The sequence below is a fragment of the Eublepharis macularius genome, chromosome 4, assembly GCF_028583425.1.
Source record: "Eublepharis macularius isolate TG4126 chromosome 4, MPM_Emac_v1.0, whole genome shotgun sequence".
In the NCBI taxonomy this organism is placed as follows: domain Eukaryota; kingdom Metazoa; phylum Chordata; class Lepidosauria; order Squamata; family Eublepharidae; genus Eublepharis; species Eublepharis macularius.
Genome location: NC_072793.1, coordinates 23,396,231 through 23,414,197, shown reverse-complemented (window position 1 = coordinate 23,414,197; position 17,967 = coordinate 23,396,231). Strand labels below are relative to the sequence as shown.

The 17,967-nt window shown below is 47.8% G+C and overlaps 1 protein-coding gene across 2 annotated transcripts in view; it reads right to left on the bottom strand.

The window, feature by feature from the left end:
- The window catches only part of BAHCC1 (BAH domain and coiled-coil containing 1), a 109,589-nt gene that overhangs the window by 36,671 nt on the left and 54,951 nt on the right, over positions 1-17,967 (bottom strand). For both annotated transcript variants that reach the window (XM_054978119.1, XM_054978120.1), the window contains exons 2-8: positions 11,796-11,975; positions 6,428-6,550; positions 4,107-5,792; positions 3,205-3,310; positions 2,276-2,484; positions 724-882; positions 338-537 (exon numbers count right to left, since the gene is read on the bottom strand). In XM_054978119.1, coding sequence (XP_054834094.1) covers positions 338-537; positions 724-882; positions 2,276-2,484; positions 3,205-3,310; positions 4,107-5,792; positions 6,428-6,550; positions 11,796-11,975 — 2,663 coding nt within the window. The remainder of the gene's footprint in view (positions 1-337; positions 538-723; positions 883-2,275; positions 2,485-3,204; positions 3,311-4,106; positions 5,793-6,427; positions 6,551-11,795; positions 11,976-17,967) is intronic.

Genomic DNA, 17,967 nt, shown 5'->3' with positions numbered 1-17,967 from the left:
GTTTTTGTCCTCCACGATAGCACGTGTATTGACTTACTTAGGTGGGTCCTCTGTAGGTATTTGCTGTGCTGTCACTTTTCTGCAGCACTTTAGGTGTGTGCCACCCTCCAGTCTGGACCGTATGAACTGACCTGCATTAAGAGAGCTACAGGGGTAGTCCAGGGATTTCCAGCAGAGAGCAATGACCATTTGATCCTTTCCATTTTAGTTCTCCATGTGCTCCAAAGAAAAAATGGGATCGTTTCCTAAACAAGGAATTCTCTGCTTTTTCCGGTTCCACGGTAAGAGAGGCCTGCTGGACACCCAGAGGGGTTAGGCCACCTTTCCACGCGCTTACCTGGCTGTGTGTGTGCCGCTGCACTTCCAGTGCTTGTGCTGCGCGCTGTTGCTGCTGCTGCTGCAGGGCATAGAGCTCTTGCTGACGCAGGAACTGGGAGCGGGAGTAGACTGGGAGCTGGCCTGTGTGCTGGAGGTGAGAGCCGGGCCCTCGGCTAGGATACATTGGTGGCCAAATAGATGCCTGATCCATCACCTCAGCTGCTGGGAGACAGGTGGGTCACTTGGAGAGGCAAACAATGTCAGTCCACCTGTGAGAGTCCTTCCTGATCCCTGAACGAAGAGGATCACACCTATCTGCTCTCATCGGCACCCCTAAGCCCCACCCCAGTTCAAAACCAACAGAAGTGGGATATACCAGCCAGTCCTTTTGTGGCTGCTACTTACCCAGGGTGTGCGGGGCTCCGTGGGCCGGAGGTTCAGAAGGCAGGATGACCAGCTGGGCAGGAGGCTCCTGCGACAGGGGGAAGACTGGTTGCATGGCACTGGGCATAGAGGCTGGGAAGCCAGGTGGCAAGTTCTGGTGTAGAGCAGGATGCCCGATGCCTGGAGTGGGACGGGGCGAAACACACCGGATTTAATTCAGCACCCTCCCGTGGCAATCCCTTGTCCCCCCCCCCAAAAGGAGACAGCAACAGCATCATAAGATTAGACTTTGGCTTTCTGGTCTTCCTATTTCCCGTGTCAGTCAATGGCAGGTATACAGGTGGCAAAATAGACAAACATTTCATTCATCACATCTGATGTCATGAATATGCTTTCAGTACACATGTAGGGAAATCACTGTGTGTCTTGAGAGAACAAGTTTGGGCTGGATGGTGCTGTTGTCTCCACTTGGTCCCAGCAGGGCGATATATGTGGGGGCCAAACCATAGGGTAGGCTGGAATCCAGTTTTGCTCAAGCTGTGGGCCTCTGCCTGCGGCACCCAAGTCCATGCAGAAAACATTGTGCATGAGTTGAAGTTTCTGTTGCATGTGTTGGAAATTGGTGATTGACAGTCATATGTGATGATCTGTAGGCAGTTTGCATGTTATCTTTTACAAGGGGTGCTCTCCATGTGGAAATGTGTGAAGGATCCTTAAAAGAGGTCATAGTTTGATAGGGCTGAAAATGTTTGAATACATAATTGCTGAAATAGATTGTAGGATATGGAAATATTGGTATAAAGTTATGGATAAGTAGAAATGATCTCTATACTAAAAGTTATGTTAATCAGTTATATTAAGAGATAAGTTGAAATATTGTAGTAATCATGAATTAAGGAATCTTGTCTTTTTGTTCATTAACTCTTATTACTGAATGTTGAGAAGGAAGAGGTATGCGGTAAGTATGTGTAGTAAAGAGGGATAATATATAGTAATTGGATTTAATAAAAGTTGTAATCTCCAATGCTATATTGACAAACACTGAAAAAGACCAAGTTCTTGCGTGCTCTGTATTCTAACAACTCTTGTAGCGAATAGTTGTAAAATCTGCTAGACTTTATTATTTCCTCCCTTCCCCTTTTTTCTTTCTGTATCCTTTCTTATTTTGATAAAATAAAATAAAAATGATTTTTAAAAAAAGGAAGAAAGGTGTGAAGGATCCTCAAGTGTCAGTCATTCTGGGTAACGTGATTGCCCCCGTTGAACCAAATGGGAATTAAATCCAAAGAACAGGGTGAGCCCTATCTCTCTCATCACCGCTCACCTAAAGAACAGACCAGATACAGTAGCAGAGGAGTTGCCAAGCAGAACTGATGGAACAACAAGTGGCAAGAGCTAAAAAGCAGGTGGGATTAGCAGGGAAGAATGGGGGAAAGCCCAAACTGCTGAACAATTAGGGACAGAGGGTTGCAAATCAGGGGAGAAAGAACAGCTGCGTGTGGCCTAGGCCCAGCTAATGGCACAGTTTTAGTGACGGACTGCAGAATGCACTTCCAGCACAAACAGTACTGACCGTATGAGTGTCCACCCATCCACAGCGAGGGGCTGCGTGTCCGGGGCAACCAATGCGTATGAGCTGGATGGGTGTGAGCAGCTGGGTCGCCTCCCAACTGGCTGGCCTGCAGTGATGAACTGCCTGCGATCATCAGGTGAGGGGTCAGATCTCCAGGGCAGCTGCTTGAGGGGTGGATGCGGGCAAACTCCACTAGATCCTTGTTATCCCTGTGAGCCCAAAAATCAGATGCAGAAAAGACAGGTCAGTGGGAATAAAGTGATCCCCCAGCCCTGGCAAAAGGGTTACAGAATGGGCCATCAAGAAAGTTTATGGAAGTGAAAGACTCCCAGAGTAAAGTGAATTCTGGCTCTCATATGAACATGTATATCCTTGGGCTGATCCTAGAGCAATGGATGAGAAATTCCCTACCACTCCTCGACACCACATAAAGACAGACAACACTAAGCTAGCCAGCAAAAATTGGCCTGTTATAGAGCTAAATAGGCTTTGCACAGTACCTTCCAGAGGCCCTGTGATCAGGGCTTTTTTTCAGCTGGAATGTGGTGGAACGGAGTTCTGGCACCTTTTGAAAATGGTCACATGGCCGGTGGCCCTGCCCCTTGATCTCCAGACAGAGGGGAGTTTAGATTGCCAGTGGTGCAGAGGGCAATGTAAACTCCCCTCTGTCTGGAGATTAGGGGGCGGGGCCACCAGCCATGCGACCATTTTCTCCTAGGGCAATTTAAACTTTAAAAAAACTCCCCCCTTGTTCCAGCTGACCCAAAGTGATGTCATTGTGCGGTCCTGAGTTCCACCACCTCTTTTCCCAGAAAAAAAGCCCTGCCTGTGATGATATCCCAACGTTGCTATAATATCCCATCACCAGCTCAATAATTCTTTTATGCCCTAGCTGCAGCCCCAGCCTTGTGGATGGTCTGAGCCCTTACTGGAGCAGCAGGTCTCTCCCTGCAATCCCCAGACGTTCCTCGCACAACCGGCTCCGTTCCTCCTCAGCATCCAGGTCGATGACGTGCACAGGCCGTGCCGCACCAGCTGTGCAGGAAAAAAAAAAGCCGGAGAAGCAAAATTAGTAACACCCTCTGGCAGTCACAGCACACAGGGTATTCCTTATCTGCAAGGGAGTGAAGCGGAGGACAAGGAGAAACAGGAAAACAGGTTATGCTTTGGTATTAGTCTTCCACACTGTGGAGATTGGCAGCTGGGGTAAAGAAAGCAGCAAAGGCTCGTCCCAGGTGAGGGACTTTAGAGGATATGAGTGTGGCTCAGAGCGGGACCACAAGTGACGCCTGACACAGGTTGGACACTTGCCAGCTTCCCTCAAGTTTTGGCGGGAAATGTAGGCAGCTTGGCAGAATGTTGGACAAGTGACAGTTGAAAAGTCCATTGGACAGCAGTCGGAGAGCCAAGCTGCAAGACCAGGACGCCTACATTTCCCATCAAAACTTGAGGGAAGCTGACTATTGTCCAACCTGTGTCAGGCGTCACTTGTGGTCCCGCTCTCAGGTATAAGGGACTGGAAGTCTGGGGGGAAAGGCCTTCGCTGAGGGAAAGCGAAGCCAGAGTTTGGGGAGCAGAGCCTACAAACCAAGACTAGAAAGAAGGACAGGATGTTTCAGGGAGAAAAAAAAAGATGCCGACTGGTGTCCTGGCCTCACTGACAGTCCTTTAGATGGCACTGGATTTCTAGCCACTGTGTGTGACAGAATGTTGGACTGGATGGGCCACTGGCCTGATCCAACATGGCTTTACTTATGTTCTTATGACATTACCACATTCGTATGGCATACAGCCCTTTCTGCGGCTTGCCGTTCCACGCCGTCAAGCTTACCTTTGAGGCCCATGGCCGCCCGGCCTTGACGACTGGAGCCAGCTCCATAAGCTGGCTCAGGCCGGCTGAGTGTATCCTTCTGACGTGCCACGGCCACAGCAATGCCCACGGGAGGCTGACGCACCTCGCCGTCACCATGGCCCATCTCGTGGTCCCGACTGCGGGCACAGTCGGGGCGTTCCAGCTCCTGCTGCCCTTTGGCCCCCAGGAACTTGCCTCCATCCTGATGGGCACAGCTACCCTTGAGGCTGCCCAGGCCCACAAAAGGAGCTTTCTGGCCCACAATAAGTGCTTGGTTGCTGTACTTCAGCAGGTTCTTCATGGCTGACACTTCGTCTGGGGGAGTCTGCATTTCCTGGGTCAGCACCGAGCCTTGTGTCATGAGGGCGGCCTGTTGAAGGCTGCTGCTAAATGGGTCCAGGTAGGAGCCTTTCCTTTCCTCTGCCATGGATAAGGGAGGGCCCTGTCCCTGAACTGGCCATGGTGGCAAGTGTGGTCCGTTGTAGCCCAGAGAGCTCAGCTCCACTGATTTGCGCTTGGACTCTGCATGGCTGCCCACCTGTTCCATCTCCGGCTGCAAGTGCTGCTGGTGGCGGATTCGAGCCACCTTCTGGGTGCTAGGTGTCGGCGGCTCCTTGGGGGCCTTGTCTAAAGTGCAGCAGGACTGGCTGAGTTTACACAGCGTCTCCTGAGGACTGGGCCGAGCGCAATCCTGAGGTGGCACCATCTCAAAGTGCCCGCTCTTAGGCTGATGGGGCAAGCTACCAAAATGACCGTCCGAGCCAGTGTTGTTCAGGTACTCAAGGCCTTTGAGGCGAGCGTTGGAATTCTGTGGCCACTCCAGCCGCCGTTCGGCTTTGCCCTCCGCTTTAAGGTGAGAGAAAGGATGATTCCCGTAGGCGGAGGGGTGCTCCGGGCCCATATCGTGGGGGCGCTCTTTGCCCTCACAGGGCTCAGACAGCATCTGGAAGGAGCGGCTCTTATCAGTCAGGTGGCCTACAGAAGGCACTAAAGTGGCCCCGCTGATCCGTAATTCCCGGCTGGCCTTATCCTGCAAAGGGCACATCCCATCTGGACTGGAATGCAGCTGCAGGCAGGGGAAGCTGCCAGTCGTTGTGCTCAGGGCTGCGGGCCCAGTGGGCAGGCTAGAAGGGACAGTGTAGGAGACTGAGTGGTGCAGCATCTGCCGTCGCTCCAGGCACTCGCTGTAGGATTGGGGAGGCTCATGGTGGCTGAGTTCCTTGGCACAACGGCTCTGGGCTCCGCCGGCGTGGCGTGGCAAGATGCCACCGCCACAGCTGGGAAGAACCGCTTTTCCCGAGTCCCCATTCAACACCTTGGAGCTCAGCAGGCACGAGGGCAGGTGCTTGGGCCGGTTGTCACAAGAGCCCCGCTGGGCAGGCCCGTCCTTGCAGTTCCCCTCAGGGGTCATAGGCATCACCAGCTTGTGCCGCTCCTTGGCCTCGTCATCGGCTGGCCGTTCCTTGACCTCGCCTTTGGCCCCCTTGTCTTTTGACAGCACAAAGCGCTCGTAGTCTTTGTGGCACTTTTGTCCGTGGCCAGCCTCTCGGTCCCGGCTGCAGGAGCCAATAGGATGGCCAGGTGCTGCTCGGGCGATGCTGGGGAAGTTGTGATTGGCTGACAGCAGGGTGGGCTGAGCTGGCAGGTTCCGTAGATAGAAATTGTCTGTGGAGAACAACCAGGGATTAGAATGGACATTCTAAAGACAGAGGAGTTAGCTGTGTTAGTCTGTAGTTGCAAAATAGTAAAGAGTCCAGTAGCACCTTTAAGACTAACCAACTTTATTGCAGCATAAACTTTTGAGAACCACAGCTCTCTTTGTCAGATGCATCTGATGAGGAGAGCTGTGGTTCTCGAAAGCTTATGCTACAATAAAGTTGGCTAGTCTTAAAGGTGCTACTGGAATATTTACTATTCTAAAGACAGCATCCCATACAGTCTCCCTGTTGCAGCCCAAATGGCTTATCCGGTGTGTCTCCCCATGCTCTGAAACCTCTTCTGCCAGCACACTACCGATGCTCCCTTTCGAGAACTGTGTCACTTGGCAAGCAGAAGCTGAAACAGTGTATGCTGGCTCACACCTGGAGGGTGTGACAGGGAGCTAGAATTAGCATCAGGTACTGAATGCTGAGTGCTTTAATCCAGACAGATCGTTTCTTTCTCTCCCTCCACCCCCGCTCTCTCCTCCTCCTTTCATCTGCCCACTCCACTGTGGTCAGTTTGATTCCACTGTGCTTCTCCCATCCCTTGGGGGCACGCCCTCACATTCCCCGCCTTTTGACCATGCCCCCGACACTTGCCTTTCTGGCTTTCATAGAAACGGTGCTGACCATACAGGACATTGCTGTTTCCATGGTGATCCAAGTGGCTCATAGGAAGAAAAGTGGATGCTAAGCTCCCAGAGAACCTTGGGTAACCTGGAGCTAAAACAAATAATGGTGAGGAATGAAATGCCGATGTCACAACATAGTGGACATGAAGTAAAGTCGCTGGCTGGGCTCTTTGGCTGATCTGTCTCTACACATATGTCTAAACAAGATGGCCGAGGGGGTAATTCAAAACCTTTGCTAGGTAAGAGTTTTGTTATAGCTGTACTAAGAGCCACTCAGTCCTCGCTGTTGGGATTACCGGGTATCAAAGCAGCAAGGGTTCCGTGGGAAAAAAGGTACTTCCAAGTTGCAGCCACTGTAATAGAGGACTCATCTGATGGTATAAGACACTTCCAGGAACACCTTACAAAGGGAGATGACATGACAATTCTAATGTATGGAAATCTAACGTATGTATTTGCAAATGCAAATAGATTCATCATCAGACAGACCATGGGTGCCTTTAATATGAGTTGCACAATTGTGTGAAAAGGGTAGTCCTCTGCCTATTCTATAACAGTAGGTAGCTACAAGGGGAGGTCACCCGGACAGGTTAAACAGTCTCCGTATACAACCCGGGGAACAAAGATTTCAAACACTCATGAAACAGTTTTTAAGAAATTTTAAATAGTGCCAAGTGCCAAGACAATTAATATAATAAATACAATTTCATGAAATTCAACTGGTAGAGACAAAGTTCATATGGTAAAGAGTCCAACTGGTGAAGATCACACCATTAATAACTTTTTCTTTCTCTTTCATAGATAGGTTAAATGGCAAAGACCATCATATTGTCTAGACGAACTAGAGCTGAACTTTCCTTCAAACATACAGCCGACGGGTTTTGCTAGCAGATTTCCAATTCCCGTTTCGTACTCTTACTTCCTCACAGGCATAACCTTCAAAGATGGTCACCAAACCCAATTCTCACATATCACCCAGTTGGCAAATGACGGTTTGTATGTCGGCTGTATGTTTGAAGGAACATTCAGCTCTAGTTCTTCTAGACAATATGATGGTCTTTGCCATTTAACCTGCCAATGAAAGAGAAAGAAAAAGTTATTAATGGTGTGATCTTCACCAGTTGGAATCTTTACCGTATGAACTTTGTCTCTACCAGCTGAATTTCATGAAATTGTATTTATTATATTAATTGTCTTGGCACTTGGCACTATTTAAAATTTCTTAAAAACTGTTTCATGAGTGTTTGAAATCTTTGTTCCCCGGGTTGTATTTTATAACAGTGGCACTGATTTAACAAGGCAAGATGCCTACATAAGGGAAGAAAATAAATAGAAAATAAATCCAAATTCTGCAGCAAGGTAGTTAAAACTTGCAACCCAAATAAAGCTTGCAAATCAATCATAGGTGCATATATTTTGGACGTTTTTCAATAACATGTTCAGCTTGCACACCTCAGGTTTTCAAGAATTTTGCATGTTCTGGCAAAGGTAAAGGGAATGAACAGAGAGAAGAATAACTGGGATTGCAGGCCGGCAATATCTAGTACCACAAAGAAGGAACAAAAAGCTGTAGAGCGATTTGAAGATCGACGCTCTGACCATTCGAAGTATTTTTCTCAGTCCGGTTTTGCTGTTCTCTGTAGGCTACAAACCTGGTTTCTTACATTAACATACAAGCTGAGATTCTGAAGATTGTGAATCACCTGCAGCTACAATATAACCAATTCTGTGCCTGTGCCGATTAACTACCACCTAAGCATGAAATACATACAGGCGCTGACTTTACAGTCTTTGCTGGGATTGTATCCCCTGGCTTCCTGCCAGTCTCCATCTTGATCAAGTGTCAAATGCCACCACTAAGGGTTAGAGAAAAGCAGGGGAGAGTCAAGTATTTTCATTGGTGCTAAGGTGAGAATGACTGAAACTGCCAAATGCAGTCTCAGGTACTCGCTCTGGGTTGTGGATGTTAAGGCTCAAAAGCCCCGGGATGAATTCCCCGCTCTCCTATGTAGTCCCTTTGTGATCTCAGAGAATCTCTCATTCAGATGGATGCTCTTGTGTGGCAGGTCAACCTTAGCTCCCTCGTTTGCAAAGTAAGATCCATTAATGACCTGCTGTGCTAAAGCAATATGCGTGCGGGAGGGGGGCTAGAACGAAAGATACAGAAACGTTGCTATACTCCTTAAAAAAACCATCACTGCTTTTTGTCTGAATGTAAAAGGATAATAAACTAAACTATATAGGATAACAGATCAAGATGGGTAGCTGTATTAGTCTGTCTGTAGCAGTGGAAAACAGCAAGCATATCTGTATCGGAAGAAGTGAGCTGTGGCTCATGAAAGCTCATATCCTATCACAAAATTTGTTAGTCTTATAGATGCTACTGGACTCTTGCTCTTTTCCACTATATGGGACAATGTTGGCATGATTAAACTAGCACATATACAGTGCAATCCTAAAAACACTTTCATGGGTGTAAGCCCCACTGATTAGACCTGAGTCAGATTCTTTCCATAATGAGGAAAAATCATTTTCCCCAAGAAAACTGTATGTGCTTTTTAAATGACGGGATTAATAGATACGTGCACCTAGAAGAACTGGGTAGTTGTGGGTTTTGTTTTGTTTAGGATGTCTAAGGGAATAGTTATTGGCTCCTCCTCCTAACACAATTATAAACCTAAAAATAGAAAAGGGAAACACTTTGCAAAAGCAAATACATAAATATGTTTGCACAATACAGATGACTAATAATAATAGATCTACCTCAAATACCCTGACAGACACCTTTTCAGACACCGCTGAATCCAAAGACAATACTTTCCACACTTGTGACTCACAATTTCCCAGGCTAAAACCCCAGAGGTAACACTAAACACTCCATGTCAGGCCAGTCACAAAACTTTCTCTTTCCCCTGAGAATTTCCATTAAGCATTTGACTCCTCTCTAGGGTCCCCTGCAGGAGGAGGAAGCCAGCCCACCCTCTGACTGCCCAACTGATCTCCTAGTCAGCCACACACCAGGACTTTCAGCCTTGCCACCCCACCCCCACCACTGGGACAGGCCGCCCGTCAGCATGATGCCGGCAGCGTTGCCTGCACCCCGCCCCCAGCAGCCCGGCATGCCGGAAGCCAGCTGGCAGCCGTTCAAACTAGCAGTCGGGCTGGCTGCCAGGGCACCGTGCCAGCAGCACCTTGCCGCTCACACTTTTAACTTTCTGCCTCTCGCATGGAGGGGAGGATATGGGGGAAGGGCACCGCAACAGCTAGTCACCACAAGAGCAAAGAGTGAGAGCGCGCATGAGGGAGAGAGGCACACAGAGAGAAAGCATGCACTGAAGAGCTGGAACAGTCGGAGAGGAAAGGCTGCATAACAAGCATCATAGCACAGTTGTGGAGGCCAGGAATAGATCCTGTGGGGATCGGGAAGCGTGGCCATTTGGGAACCCAGGGGCTGGGGCCAGGCACTCTTGAGGGTGCGAATTACGGGTGGAAAGCATAGACCATACTCTCTACAGACCAGCTGAGATTGGCACAAGAGGATGACTGTCTTTGCAGACTGAGGGGCGTTCATCTGAATAAGCAGAGGAAAAGTTCAGGGCCAAGATACAGGGAGGTTTGGGGAAGGGAGTGGGGGGGGCAGTGACAAAGCTGGGGTAGGGAAAGAGGTACCCAGTGGCCTTATATTGAGCGGAACTGTGGAGAAATAATTCTCCAGTTCTTTTCCTGAGAAAACCAGTGGGTGGTTTGGGATATTTTGAAAGAATTTCAGGAAGCCGAAAAGAAGGAAAAGGAAGCCTTAACAGAGAAGAGAAAATGCAAATCACCACGTTGATCTCTTTTTGATTACCTCTCTAGATAGGAAAATGCCTCCACTTCTCTGCTACATGAAGTGGAAAAGCCTAAGTAGAGTTGCTTCGTGATTTGTGGACAGGGGATAGCAATGGAGAAGGACACAGCCATCAGGGCATCACTGCCCCAAGAAGTAGGGAGTCCTTGCTCTGCAATTCCCTTCATGTCTAAGCAGGGCTTTTTTTCTGGGAAAAGAGGCTGTGGAAGTCAGGACCGCACAATGACGTCACTTTGGGTCAGCTGGAACAAGGGGGGAGTTTTTTAAAGTTCAAATCGCCCTCGGTGAAAATGGTGACATGGTCGGTGGCCCCAACTCCTGATCTCCAGACAGAGCGGGGTTTAGATTGCCCTCCGCACCGCAATCTAAACTCCCCTCTGTCTGGAGATCAGGGGGTGGGGCCACTGGCCACATGACCATTTTCAAGAGGTGCTGGAACTCCATTCCACCGCGTTCCAGCTGAAAAAGAGCCCTGTGTCTAAGTGCTATGGAGGTGGGAGGGAAGGAAATGATTCCTCTCCAACTTTGTTCTCCCCACAGCCTCCATCCTTCCCCATCGGAAGTCTTCCAAAGATCAAACACACCCGACTGGGTCAAGGAGAGTTTCAAATAACCGAGGCTTGTTGTATTTGCTCCCCTGTATGCTAGAACCTTCCTCTCTGGAAAATAGTTCTGTCCCCCTTCTTCCTGGGAGTGTGGGTGGAGTAGTTTGAAATTAAGCTCAGAACACAAATGAGATAATTTTTCTAGGCCTCTTCTTGTCCAAGAATATAGGGATCCTCTTAGTCAGGGTTATTAGGTCCTCTGTGATTCCATGTGTATGGAATTACAGAATCTGGCATAGAATACCGAGAATCTCCGTTTCTTTTTCATAGTAGATGATGTATACAAAAAAAGTGGGAGGCAGTATCTTCAAAAGGCTCCAGCATTCCAAGAGATGGAGTTTCTGCTAAACTATCCCTCCCTCCCTTAAAACCCAGTTACATTCTCCCTACATGGTTTTCATGTACCCGTCCCTGTCCGCCTGCCACAATACTTAACAGTTTTGCAAATTCTACACACACGCACACATTTGCACCCACAAATATTTAGCACCTTTATGCAAACTAAGCACATTTGAATGTATTTACTGTTTTGCATAATTTATGGTGATAGCAGAATACAAGTAATCCAGATATAGAAATTTGGCTTCTTTGATGCATATGTGGGGGTGGGGGGGAGGGAGAGAGGAAGAGCATGGGATATGAAAAGACCTTTTACATTAGACCATGATTAGGTCTCCTCCCTCCCCAAACCCCGCCCTCTCCAGGCCCCACCCCCCAAATCTCCAGGAATTTCCTAACCTGGATCTGGCAACCAATGGGATATGAAAAGACCTGAAAATTTCACAGCGCTTCTGGAGCACTGGCCATTAAAAAAAAAAAATCTTTACATCTGGCAATTATCCCCTCGCCAAGGCAGTATCGATGCCTCCACCAAGCCTCTTTACCTTCATGGGAGTGCGAGAACCAGATCTGGGAGGTACCGGAGTGGGGGCCACGGAAAGCCGGTTCCGATGGGGATGATGCAGGGCCTGTGGGGTGTGGGGGCGCTGCTGAACCCAGGCTGCCGCTCAGGAAACTGCCCATAAAGGATGAGGCAGGTGAGTTTCCCATCAACCCGCTTCCTGCTGAGTGCATAAGAGAGAGGGGTGGGGGGAGAAAAAGGAAGGAAGGAAGGAAGAAAGTCAGCATACAGATGGAAAGCACAAAGCCCTTCTCTCAATAGCCGATGGTTAAGGATTTAATTTAGGCTGGTTACACCACTCAGGGCACATTAGACTATTTAGCAAATAAAACATGTGAAAGTACATTCGGGAAGTAAAGTTTATACATCATCACCATGATTTTAATTAATTTCTTTTAAAAACAGAGTTCAAATGACTAAAAATCCTAGTTTATTAATCGACCTGTCCCAGGCAATGGGCTTGCAGAAAGACAAGAAGATTTTTAGCAGATAAAGGACCCCACCTACATACATTTATGCAATGACACAGTTTCCCCCTCAATTTGGCAGCCTTGATGGGCACTTATTATCTCTCTGCTGTCTACATCAGGGAAGGAGGTGATGTTAAAGTCAACCCATTGGAAGATCTTTGGAAGACACAAACTGGATATGTTTTCATAGTACAACTCCTATAAGTAAGCAAGGTCTGAGGATCACCCAGTGCCTCTAAGAACTGCGTATGCAAGATCATTAGGAAACAACTGATTGTGCATTTTTGTGTCACTGGGCCTTGAAACCTGGCTGGAAGCTGGCACACATGCAGAATACTTTTGTATACATGCAGAATGTTCTGGGGATTTTTGGTTTGGTTGTTTTTGTTACAGCAATTCTTCAGAAAGAGGGCCTATAGGTCTCCTAAATGCATACAAACAGGACCATGCCAACATACATGTATCTGATCAGCTGCTAGTAGTTTCAACAAGACAGTGCAAGCTCAGAGCAAATCAGACCAACCCACAGCATACTGAACTCCTGATAAGTTATTTTATTTCCATGTCCAGAATAGTTTTGTTGCTTACCTGTCAAAACAATGAGACCCAGTTTCCACAAGGCAAACAGAGTGAAATGAATAAGATTAAAACCTGTGCTCCACAATGAAACCTTTAGAAATCACTAGTAAAGTCTAAACCTAAAAATAGGGGTTGTGCAACCAAAACGTATTTTATTTTACTTCAGGTACACTACACTTTTCTCCCCAGTAGGGACTCAAAATGGCTTATATCATTCTCCTCTCCTCTATTTTATCCTCACGACAACCCGGTGAGGTAGGTTAGGCTGAGAGTGTATGGCTGGCCCAAGACCACTCCGCGAGCGTCCGTGACAGAGTGGGGATTCTCACCTGGGTCTCCCAGATCCTAGTCCAACACTGTAACCCCAATATCAGATTGGCTCTCAAACACAGAGCGGCTATTCTGCACGCATACATCACAACAATTAGAGGAATCCTCTCCTTTGGTATTCTGTATCACCAAGCAGATTACTGAATCCGTATGTATATTTCTCGCTCGGTTCATAGACAGCTAAACTTTCCAGCAACTCTTGCTTGATTCTGCTGTGCCATAATGAGATTACCCACAGACCTTGAACCCATTTGCCCAGTGCAGCAAAACAATGCCATTCTTATGTAAGCACGTGCCTTCAAGTCCCATCTGACTTAGGGCGACCCCTGCTGGGGTTTTCAAGGCAAGAGACCAACAGAGGTGGTTTGCCATCGCCTGCCTCATCGCGTCCCTGGCTTTCTTTGATGGTCTCCCATCCAAATACCGACCAAGGCCGACCCTGCTACTGACACCAAATTGCCCCACTGTGGGAAAACAGGGTGTTGACTTCTTTTCTGACAGGACTTCTGTGCCTTTTAAACAGCTTTGTGACAGGCATATATTGCACACTTCTTCTATCGTTCTGTCTGGCCTCACCTGGTGAATTTCTGTCTGTCACATAGAAATCAAAAGTAGGCCAGAAAAAAAAGAGAGAGAGAAGACAGAGGTATGGCTATGGCTATGGCTGAGCCTGCAGATATTGCTGTGTGCTATCTATGGGCAATGGGCCTGGACCTTTTAGTCATCACCCCTAGGTATTTGACGTGGGCGAGTGCCTGGCGAGGCACTCAGCCAAGAAGCAGGAAGTACTCCTCATTTTAAGCCAGCCCACGCTCCCTGGCTAATCCCATTGGGATGCCTCAGCAATGAGTGTGGGGATGTGGTTACCAGAGCAGGGCCAAAGCCACTCCTCGCAGCTGGGATGGAAGGGAGCTTGGGAAGTCCCTTTCTGGACACTGTGCAGTGGCTAGGTTAGATCTGGGGGTGGGGGGGAAGTGTCCATGCCAGGGTTCTGTGAACCCATCACCTCAGGTCCTTATACAAGAAGAACCACGATTAGTGAGGAGTGAGGAGATTCCTCTGAGGTGCTGAATCTCAGACCTGGCCCAGAATGTCAGGTCCCACAGGCTGGAGGTCTTTACAATGCCTAAAACGAAACAGATCTCTCTCTCCTCTTTAGGACATCTGTCTCCATTCGGGCTGCATATTCCATTTTTCTCACCCTGATTCCAATATTAAACCGCTGTATAAAGTTTTGCTGTTCTTCACTCTTTTCATACAGTTAATACTATTGCCAGACTGGTTTTTGCCTCTGTAACAAGTCAACAACCCCCCACACTCACATTTAATCCATCCCAGACCCATCCTCTACAGGCCCAAACCCTTTGTCTTCTAAGGGCACAAAATCCTCCAAACAAGGCTTGACAAGGAGTCAGTGATAAAGAAAATGAAGGCAACACGGCTAGAATTGCACATGGAGTTCTCTGGATAAAGTCCCATATTAGCTACTCAGTCACTGGGTGGACTTAGGTACTAAGAATACATTCCACTTAATATGTTTTATTGGGACCAACCAAATGATACACAACATTGTGTGAGCTTTTGAGTTCTCCAGAACTCTTCTTCAGGCTGGATATTACAATAATATATTTTTTTTAAAAAAAAAAGAATAAAAGAGGCTTTTCAGAGGGGAAAATGTCTCAGGATATGATGTCAAATCCTGTTCTGCCCTGCATTGTGTGTTAAATGCAGAGCAGACAAACAGTGGTGGTTTCAAGTTACACCTAGTTTTTCTCCCAGCAAGAGGCAATAATGGCTTTGGTAAACCAGTCCCTATAAATTTCCCATCTGTAAAATGGGATAATAATCCTAACTTGTGTAACCCCCAGGAGCTAATTGGTTTAGCCCAGTACAGGCGGAGTTAGTAACTCCTCCGGGAGGCCTGACAGAAATAATAATTGAAATAACTAAATTATAGATAATATTAAAAGACATCACAGAGGAAAATGACCAGGAATGGTAGAGATTAGACACTCCAGCCACTGTAAAATATCTGAGAGCTTTACACTGCAATACTAATCAGAAGTACACACTTCTAAACCCCACTAAGATAGTTTCAGGTGGGTAGCCACGTTGGTCTGTGGTAGAAGAGCAAGATTCAGGTCCAGTAGCCCCTTAGAGACTAACTAGATTTGACATGCAAAAGCTCACGCCTTGGAAATCTAGCTGGTCTCTAAGGTGCTACTGGATCCAAATTTTGGTCTTCTAAACCCACTGACATCAAAGGATTTAGAAAACTGTAATTCTGTTTAGAATTGCACTGTTATTCTTTCAGGCGGTACTGTATCGGCTTTCTACAATGCATCTTGCTTGGTCAGTATGTGGGAAAGGTTCACTAATCACACATCGCTCAGCTTGTAGGAAGACTGACAATGGCTTGAGATGTTCTAAATATTGGGGGTGGTGGGGACCAAGTATTCATAGTTGTCATCTCACCCTGCTGAGATATGCAGCATTCTCTCTCAGTCAGGAAGATACTATCACATACTTCCCATTATGCAAGTTAAGTTTCAAATACTAATAACATTCAATTTCGATTTATATACCGCCCTCCAGGACAACTTAACGCCTACTCAGAGCAATTTACAAAGTGTCATTATTATCCCCACAACAAACAACACCCTGTGAGGTGGGTGGGGCTGAGAGAGCTCCTAGAAGCTGTGACTGACCCAAGGTCACCCAGCTGGCTTCAAGTGGAGGAGCGGGGAATCAAACCCCGTTCTCCAGATTAGAGTCCCGTACTCTTAACCACTACACCAAACTGACTGTCTGTACTATAAGTTAGTGTGGGAAATGAAAGTACATTCCACTTTTGCTTCCCCTCCCAACTTATGAAAACATCTGAAACTGCTCACAGCTTCCCATTTATGAACAGACCCCCCCCCCCAAAACACACACCTCATTTTATCCTTGGTACTATTTATTTCATGTGCGTCCCAATTCTTCCTCCAAGGAGCTCAGGTTGGCTTCCATGGGTCTTCCTTCTCTATTTAATTCTTACAATGAACCTGTGAGATAGGCTAGTCTGAGAGACAGTGCCCAAAGGACACCCAGTGAGTTGTATGATAGGTTAGAGATCTGAACCTGAACCTGGTCCTAGGCTGATACTAGAAACTATGCTGTACTGGTTTGCCATAATAGCCTCCAGTCACTGGTAAAATCCAGCGCAAACTAAATTGTTGATGCTCCCTGGGAAAATTAAAATTTGGTCCTCGCCTTATGGCTTAATATGGTACGCTGAGCAGCATAACAAGTGGAATGCTATTTTCTTATTTTAATTTTTAATGCTGACTGCCTTCTTTATTCCTTCCCCTTCATATTCTGAGTTTGTCATCCAGCTGGTTCAGTGAAGAACAGATATCGCTCGCGAGTGTCCCCTAGAATTCGGGGGCGCTCATCCCAGCTGACAACTGGCTTTGTGTAGCTGCAGGGAGGGAGGGTGCCTCTGAAATGTTGGCATCCAAGTCAGCTGCTCCTTTGCCTCTGTGGTTTGGGACAACTTAGAACAATCCATAATTTAATAACAACAACAACGTTTGGTTTATATACCGGCCTTCAGGACAACTTAATACCCACTCAGAGCGGTTTACAAAATGTGTTATTATTATCCTCACAACAATCACCCTGTGAGGTAGGCGGGGCTGAGAACACGCCAAGAAACTGTGACTGACTCAAGGTCTCCCAGCTAGGTTCAAGCGGAGAAGTAGGGAATCAAACCTGGTTCTCCAGATTACAGTCCTACCGCTCTTAACCACTACACCAAACTGGCACACCAAATTTAATTTAGAAGTACCAACTTCATTCCTTCTCTAGAACTTGGGGCTCAGAACCTTCCAGGCTTCAGTCAGAACTGTACACCAGGGAGTTATGATGACTGTCAGCCATACATGAGGACCCATGCTGGGCTTAGGTCCTTGCTCCCATGGTGTTCCATCAAGTATCTAGCCCAGGATCCACGACTACCCTCACATCTTCCTGGGTCTAACATATGCTCTGCAGCCCCCCTGCTGCCAGACAACTGATTGAGCTGTCTCAAGCAGGCTTGTCTGCACTGTAGTTGTAAATCGAGCAGCTGATAGCCACAGAGCCCTAGCAGTTCCACCCACTTGGCCCCAGAGCATCAGCCCACACAAGGCTTCATGTCTGTCAGCTCTCCATTCAACTGGTCAGTGCTGTTCTAGACAGCCGGGATTGCTATGTTTTCTTTTGCTCCCTTCTCACTTGTCCCCCCCCTCCTCCTTCCAGCTGTTCAGCATATGGGCAGTACTTCCAGGCCTCAGGATGGCTGAAAATAAACCTCCCACCACCAGGCCTTGCATCAGGCCTAACAAATCCTGCTGCCATCTCAGGGCAAAACAGTTGCCCTTTCACGCTGAACTGCCAAAGAGACTGGATAAACGGGACAGAGATGAACAGTTGGGCCTGGCATGCGGGCAGTTACTGTTTCCAGACCGAGCCTGTTTGAGAAGCTGTGGCGCAGCCTCTTGGCCAGCTTCTCCCTGGGAACAGAGCCCCCTGCCTCGGCTCTCACACACTTGCCAGCATTTCCCAGCCTGTGAGTCACAAACTGCTGGCAGCTTCTGCTCCCCTGACGCTGCAGCTGATCAGCCCCTCGTAGCTTCCCACCCCCTCCTCAAACAGCCAAACCTCTTGCCCTCTGCTGCTCAGAGCCCCTGGCTCCCATGAACTGGAAATCCAGACTCGGACTGGCCCTTCCTCTTAAGCAGTTTAAGCAAG